The 8,463-nt window shown below is 26.8% G+C and overlaps 1 protein-coding gene across 3 annotated transcripts; it reads left to right on the top strand.

Annotated features, from left to right (window-relative positions):
- The first annotated feature begins 1,216 nt into the window (after positions 1-1,216).
- On the top strand, positions 1,217-4,343 carry LOC135923672 (uncharacterized). 3 transcript variants are annotated; one of them, XM_065458544.1, is made up of 5 exons: positions 1,271-1,287; positions 1,380-1,446; positions 1,661-2,175; positions 2,365-2,514; positions 3,435-4,343. In XM_065458544.1, exons 3-5 carry the CDS (start codon positions 1,670-1,672, stop codon positions 4,201-4,203), a joined length of 1,425 nt encoding a protein of 474 aa, XP_065314616.1. In that variant the 5' UTR covers positions 1,271-1,287; positions 1,380-1,446; positions 1,661-1,669; the 3' UTR covers positions 4,204-4,343. The 3 variants fall into 3 exon arrangements, with proteins under 3 accessions (XP_065314618.1, XP_065314616.1, XP_065314615.1); XM_065458546.1 differs by lacking the exon at positions 1,380-1,446 and having other exon boundaries at positions 1,217-1,287; XM_065458543.1 differs by lacking the exon at positions 1,271-1,287 and having other exon boundaries at positions 1,340-1,446.
- The last annotated feature ends 4,120 nt before the right edge of the window (positions 4,344-8,463 follow it).

Below are 8,463 nucleotides of genomic sequence, written 5' to 3'. Positions count from 1 at the left end.
TTTATTAAAAAAATTTATTAAATATAAAATTTTAAAAAGTTGTTTATATTCATTTATTTAAAAAATAGTTTGAAGCTATTTATTAATTCATAAATGGAGGGTAAGTCAGTGTTTTATTTTTGATATTTTTTAGATTTATATTAATTGATTCCATATTTATGCAATCATTTTTTAATTAATCTACTAGTCGCTTCTTCCGGGGGAGGGGGGTGATATTTTTGTTTTATTTTATGTTCTCTCATATGTAAATCTTTATATTTTGTTATAAAAAGCCCGATTCGAGTCTTAAAAAACGGCCCCATTAACCAAAATAACATTGTAAGCCTAAAAATTTTGCTCATAGATGGCAGAAATGCTTGGATATCTATTTCCCAAATCTTGATGCTTATATTATTATTTAGATAAAACTAATCCGACCATTTTGAAAAATAGACCCAAATACGGGTTTTTTAAAAACACTAAAATTTTTTATATTTGTTTTTTTGATATTAATAAGGGATTGTTGGTTTTTATGTTTGGTTTATTTTTTTTATAAGCAGGTTTTTTTTTTTTTTTAAAATATATATATGGATAATGTATTATTTTAATAATAAAGTCTTACGAAAAAATATTCTTACTGATTCTATTTTTTGAAAATTTTTTATTTTGTGGCATAAGTTATTTTTATCTGCCAATGGGCAATACGTTATTAAAGTAAGCCATAGGGTGGCACTAACCCTAAACGTATATTTGTAGAAGTCTATTATATATATTTTACTATCTTCGATCTTTTTTTTTGATATTCTGAAAACCCAGCAAATTATTCTCTACCATATTTGAGTATTCAATTCTTTTGATATAACCAAATAATTAATTATATGAGATTTTGATATTAAATGTTTTGACATAAAAGCGATTCCGTTTACTACATAATAAAAGTAAAATAAAATCTGTTAGGATCAAAAAACTATAAATAATTTTATTAAATAAAAATAAATTTAAATTTAAATTATAAAATTGCCCTAAAGATATAAATATAATATAGAGCAACTAATAAAGTGTAACAAATTGTAATAAAACAAATTACTAGATTTATTTAATAGTAGTAATCACATAGTTATAAAAAATTAAGCTTCGTATATAAATTTTTTTTAAATAGAAGCCATATCCATATTAAAAATAAAAACAACTTTATTTAACGAAATTTATTATTAAAAAAATTAAATTCTAGAAATTAAATTTAGAACGCTTTAAACAAATTTATATTTTTATCACGTGATTAAAATTCTTATTTCACTATTGAACAAGGTAAATATTTTATACCCTTTATAGCTTTTTATTTAAATTTTGCATCTAATATAAAATTTAAATTTAATGCTCGCTGATAAATATGTAATTAGGATTATGGTATTGGTTTCAGTGGTCATGGTAAGCATGTAGTGTAGGAACAGCTAAATTTGGAAAATGGTGATAATTTTATTGGATGATATGGGGCCAATATGATTAAAATAAGCTAACTTATTATAAAATATCCTGGCTTGATTTTTAATGTTTGAATTATACACTTTAATAATTTAAAATTTTTGTAATATCTCTTTTATTCCCTTTTTTATAACTTTTTTCTTTTATATAATTTTTAACCTTTTATTATTTGAAAATTCATTAACAATTTTTTTTACAGATTTAAACTATGCCTAGAGATGATGATAACTACAATTCTGTTAGATATAGATCAGATTTACATGATGATGATTTTAAAGACAAAAGAATGAGAAGAGGATCCTCATCAGCTTCATATTCCAGTGGAGGCAGTTCAATGGGAAGGGATAGGTTTAATAAACAACAAGGTAGACCTAATAAAAATGCGTTATCAAGGTCACATTCTAAATCTGGCTCAGAAGCTTCTAGATCTACCATATCACCTCAGATCAGAGGAGAAAGGCGGAGGAGTAGAAGCTACCAATATGGGGGAAGAAGAGAAAGAAGTCGTGACTTGGAGGATGAACGGGTTAATGGTATAAGGCTCCATGTTTCAGACTTAACTGCAGATTGTTCTAAAAGGGAATTAGAAGATGTATTTGGAAAATGTGGAACTCTGAGAGAAGTTTGGGTTGCTAGAAATCCACCATGTTTTGCCTTTGTTGTTTTCAAGAAAAAGGAAGAAGCAGACAGAGCCATAAGGAAATTAGATAATACGTAATGGAATTTTAATTGTAGCCTAAAGGCATTTTAAAATATAGTTATTTTATTAACTTATTTATATATATTTGCTTCATTAGATTATTAAATAGCATGTTTATTAATATTTATTACTTTTTCTATTATAAAATATGCCAGATTAGATAAACACTGTTTTTTTTAAATTTTAACTATTTTCTTCTATAGGTATATAGCTGGCAATAAAATTAGAGTAACAATTGCTAGACCAAGGACTAGAGGCACTAAAAGAGGCAGCATGTTTGATCCTAATATGAGATGTTATACATGTGGGCAAAGAGGGCATTTTTCAAGGGAATGTTCTAAAGTATACAAAAGGTTTGTCATTGTTTTTATATAAATTTTAAAATATAACCCCAAAATATTAATATCCTTTTGCTAAACAATGCAATATTGTGTTTAATTAAATTTTAAAGACAACAATTTTTTAAGAATGCAAAATTAGCAATATAGAGATATTATCAACAAATTATTATACTATTCTATTTCTTCATTTTTTAAAAAATTTTACAAACATGATTTAAGAAGTAATATCCTACTTTCAAAATGGTAAAAGGAATTTTTATTTTAAAATTTCATCAAAAATTAGTAATTGTCAATCTATCCATTACTAAACTTCGAAGATATACAATTTAAAAAAATTGTCTTATATTCTATCTCCACATTTAAAATCAGCAATTCCAAATTTATTTTTAAAATATATGACATAAAAAATATGATTTAATTGTAGATGCCTTTATTTTACCCCAAATTTATATTCATTAAAAAACGCATAACAGTTATAATATAAATAGGTAAACAATTTAATATTGGGAATCCTAGGAAATGTCTTTTTTGTATCTTATTATTTCTATTAGTAGTGTTGACTCTAATTTATATCTTACCTATTTTTTTGTGGATGTAGATAGTATAATGATTAGCTGATTATATTATTTTTTTCAAAAGTTTTAAATAATATATTGTAACTTTATCTGGCAAGAAATCTAATAATTGTTATTTTAATTTAAATAACAACATTTGATTTCTTTTTCAATGTTTCAAAAAAAATTATTCAAGGACCAATTTAATTCTTAATGTTGAGTTAAATATATTTATACTTTGAGTTAATAAAAATAGCAAATTGTCATCCAGGCCTATTTATTGTGCACTTTTTATAGCTCTGTATAATTAATCTATAAATTTTTAATAGGATTGGCTCGTTTTGAAATCACGTTCTCTTAACTCTTTTTGTATTTTAGATCCTTTAATCGCAATAGTTATTCCCGTTCCCAGTCAAGGGGCAATTCTTATCGAGATAAATATAGCAGAAATTCTTCTCATAGACATAGAGACGACAGGAGTGGAAGTGATAGAGAGAGAATGAGACGGGATAGACGTAGGGATACTGAAACCGAACGTTCAAGAGAGGGAAGGAAGACACATGAAAATTCAGGGAGAAAAAGAAGTATCAGCCATAGTTCTGGGTCCAGTAGAAGCAGCCATGCAAGTCCAATTGTGAGAAAGAGGGATGAAAAAGTGGTGGTCACGAAAAATCAAGATAAAGGAAACACAAAGATCCAGGAAAATAAAACTGATGACACTTTGAAAACTACCAAAAAGGTGGAAATAGAATCAAAAGATGGGGTCAGTTTGGATCTGAAGGAGATACACATTAATGGTGAGGATAAAAAAGTGGTGGATATTGTAAGTGAAAGATTGAAAGAAAGTACTGTAACTACAATTAGCAAGGAAAATATAACTGGAGAAGTAGGTGAATTAAATAGAGGTTCCCCCAATGGCACAGAAGATTCTCAGTTATCCCCTACTAATGAAATTATTACTACAACGAGGGAACAACATTTGGAGTCAGTTATGGTGCATGCCAATGAGGATTTAAATCAGGAAGATACAAGTTTTTCCAATTCTCCCCTGGATGATAATTTGGGAAAAAATGAAATTCTAGAGAATGCAAGTCAAAAAATTATTTCTGATGTGGAAGATGACATAGAAGCTCATAATATAGATTAATCGGGGTTTTGGCAGATTCCATTTATTATAATTAAATATATATAACCCAAATATATTGTATAAATATTGTCTTAGTGTCTAAATTAGTAGAAAGCACTGGTCATTTAAATTGTACATGATATTTGTATAATATAATTTGACGCTTTATAACATTATTATTTCCTAGAATATTAAATTAAATATATTTGATATTAAATGAATGATACGATCGATTTTTATAAATGGTTATAAATTGGTTATATATAGTATTGCATCATCACTTTTATTATAGTTCAAATTTAATTATTTTTAGATAACTATGGATTGGATTTTGCATTATTTTTTTAGAATAGTAGGAACCAAAATTCAATTTATTTGTAATGTTTAAAAAAAATTGAATTATTTTAAAAGATAAGTAGCTAAAAATTTGATATTAAAATATCTAACTATTCACATTCAGTAAGTTTTGTCAAGCAGCTAATCATAAAGATGCCAAAAAGGTTTGGAACATCTATTAGGGAAATTTCGAAGCTAAGGTAGTAATTCTTTGCTTAAACTTGATTTAGGCATTTTAAAAATAGGTTATATATAACTGATACATCCCATATATTAAATGAGATATTAACTTTTGGAGAATATAAAAATACTATATCATGAATATTTTTTTTTGACTAGAAGATATTTTATGGTATTGATTTGATTCAAAGATATATGGTAAATAAAAATTAATCTAAAGATCAGTTTTGTAGAAAGATTGGATTTCTCGAAAACTTTGTGGATTGGCACAGCCCTATAATTTTTATAGTTCAGCGATTTTGGAATTTAATTGTTTGTACTAGGAAAAAACAGCTTTTATTAAACTATTGCTTGAACATTATAATTTTTTCAAAACTTGTTTAAGGAAATTTGTTGAAAAATAAAATGAATTATAATTTTGGATAAATTAGAATCCTTTTGTATAATTCTTTTCTCTGCTCTTTCTTAGTCCTCTTATTCTGAAAATTTATTTCACAATTCGATGAATATCTTCATTCCATTTGCATCAAAAGGGAGGGGAAATAGGTGCTTAGCATCTCTACAATAAAAATCAGCACGTCTAAAAAATTTATCTCTTCTCTTGGCTCCCATCAGATTTAGAGTTTGAATAAAGTTTCTATTATTTTTTTGAGGAATAGAGATTTATGATCAAATTTTATCTAAAATGGCCAAAATCTTTTTTAAAAAACGTTTTATATGCAAATTTTGATGCAGGAAAAAATCCTTCAAGATGAAATCATTTGCAAACTCTGAATTTAAATAAATTGAAATGAAAGTAAAGTGGCCAAAACATTTATTAACACTTATAAATAAAACAAAAAATATGCAATTTAAGCCTTTTTTTTAAACATCATTTTTATGAGCAACCCCAAAATTTAAATAATATTTTTAAAAAAAATAAAAGTCAACTGCTTAATTTAACGAGAATATCCAACAAATAGTCATGTATCTTTTTTTCGCAATGGCAACTATGTTCAAAAACGTTTTCGCCATATGCATATGTTTTTAGCCCACAAACACACCCGTCCAATATTTTTAAAATAATTTAACCCGCTCATAGTTTTTAAGAAAAGATACCCGCCAACCTGTGATTATAAATTCTTTACCCGCCCACCCATTAGTCTAAAAATTTTAACCGCCCCCCCATTATAAATTTTTAACCCATGCCGCCCATAAAATTTAAATAAGCTCATTCTTTATAATTTTTTTAAAATATAATTATAAAATGATTCAGTTTCAAGCGCTACACCCAAAAAAGTTTTATAATTTAGGAAATGCTATATTAAGCAAAAAAAATATTCAATTTAAATTGCGGCTAAGGAATATATTTTATTTATATAAAAAATATAAAATTAATATTTATTATTTCTAGTTATAATGCAATAAAAATAATGAATCCACATTTCCTGGATTCACGTATATTCCATTTTGTTTTATAAACCTTCCAGTATTGTTAATTCCTCTTTCAGAAGAAGCACTGGTTAATCTTGATTGCTTCGATAAATATTTTTCTTGTCGTTTCCACCAAAGTAGGATATCCGTTTGAAGTATATCATCTACTTAAGTGAGATTTAAATAAAAAGTAAAACTATTAATGATAAATAAATAAAGTAATTTAAATTAATTGTTTGTAAATGGTTAACGACTAAACTTAACAGTCTAAAACCTTGCTAAATTATACAAAATCTCGCTACTTAATGATTTAATTATTTTCTTATGTTTTTAGGTAAGGTGCTCTCCTCTGTAACATGCACATCTTCCCATCTGTTGCTCTATTTTGACGTGGATACTATCTATTTCAAACATTGCATTTATAATTTTAATACCTTTTTGAATTCTCTTAGCTTTTAGAGATACGGGTAAAATTAGATTTTCATCCACGTTGATTTTATATTCTTCCATGAAAATACATGTTTTCGATATCAACACATCCTCAGATATCGATTGGTATTAAAAATGTTGAAATTTAATGGGACATTTTTTTTAATATTTACATAAATGATTTTAATTAACAAATAAAAGTTGTAAATTTTTTAACCCGCCCGCCCGTTCTTTAAAAAATTTAACCCGTTCGCCTCGGGTGGTCTAAAAACCCGCTCAATGCAGACATCTAGTCTCCACTCCTTCATTTGTGAGAGTTTAGCCTTGAATGAGATAAAAAAATTCCCCATGCAACCTATAGGGAAAAAGTATTTTTACTATTCCAACCTAAACAAAGTTAATTTCATATTCCCGAACCCATCAAAATATAAAAAAATATATAACACTAAAATTTATTTAATATCGTAGACATAACTCCTCCATAATTTAATTTAGGCATCGTTAAAACTAAGATTTTTACCCAACCAGTTGCCTATTTTATAATGACATTTTACTTTATAATTTGTTTTTATCTTTAGATTATATGCATCTTTTTTTCACTGAATTTGATCATTTTAAGATTAAAAACAAGGCTTGATAGGGAAGTATTTAGATATATTGGGAATTTAGGGAAATGATTGATGACCTCGGACAAGCCACCATCTACAGTTTTCATAATTGGTAGGAGTTATTTGCTTCCATATATCTCAGGGAAAACTTCTATAGGTAGTTTCGTCAACCACCCGGTCAGACTGACGGTTCGGTCTAATGCGGTTTCTTCTTACTAACGCAAAGGTTCGGTTCGGTCTGGTTCAACCAAATACCGATTAAGATCATTAGAAAAATTTATTACAAATATAAAATTTAAGTTGTTAATCATATAATTGCTCTTGCTATCCACTACTCACTAATTGCAAATTATTAATTTCCTTTGTATATTTTGCCACAATATTAAATTTATTGTTCCATTTATCTATAGGATAAAGGAATGGTCTTGAATTAAAATGATTATTTTTAGAATCCATAGATTTTTTTGGTATTTTAGTATGTTTCTTTATATAATATGTATGACATTAGTTTGTTTGTTAAATATGAGAACAAGCTAGTTTTGTTAGCTCCTTCCTGGTTTTCGTAATTTAATAAGCATAAATAAAGAAGAGAAAAGAGTAAAAAAAAATGTTCTTTTTAACAGTCATTGTGTAACAACAATAGCCTTGATTTAATTCCTCCTTAGAAACGTTAATTTTTATCGTGCTTAGCTTATATTAGATTAGACCGGGCGAACTGGACTGATGGTTCCATGTTCTGGCTCCATCTGACTTAACGGTCCAGTCCCGTCTTAGAAAAAAAGAATTTCACTCAAAACGGGTAAAATAAAATAAATGCAATCCATTAACCACCAAAGCGCCTTATTTTTCCCCTCTCGCTATACCTGACTTCTTTCCCAGTGTTCTAACATTTAATCGGGTTGAAATATATAGGTAATTTAGATGGTAAAATGCTTTATAAAATAAATTGAGTTTTTAAAAAATTATATAAAAAATATGTTTCCATATTTAATCGAAATCTGAAATATAATAAAATTCGATGTCAAGATGATTTGAATTTTAAATATATTTAATTGGGGAAATTAAACATTAATCTGATTATATTTTTTCCGTATATAATATATATTCAGATATTTTTTAAAAGGGAGTGGGATTAACAAATATTGATGCCAGATGAGAAATATTATGATAAAAAAACAAGGAATGCATAAAAAAAACTTTAAAACTTGCTGTGGCGAATAACGGAAAATAATTATCCGAAAAAAATCGAAAAGAGCCCACTCCCCCCTTTCTATTACAAGAAGAAGAAAAATTAGAGGTTTATTTTTTCGGGGAA

Source organism: Gordionus sp. m RMFG-2023, chromosome 2, assembly GCF_954871325.1.
Source record: "Gordionus sp. m RMFG-2023 chromosome 2, tfGorSpeb1-WG-v2, whole genome shotgun sequence".
Taxonomy (NCBI): Eukaryota; Metazoa; Nematomorpha; class Gordioida; order Chordodea; family Parachordodidae; genus Gordionus; species Gordionus sp. m RMFG-2023.
The sequence above is the reverse complement of the archived record's forward strand: the minus strand, read 5'-3'. Positions and strand labels throughout refer to the sequence as shown.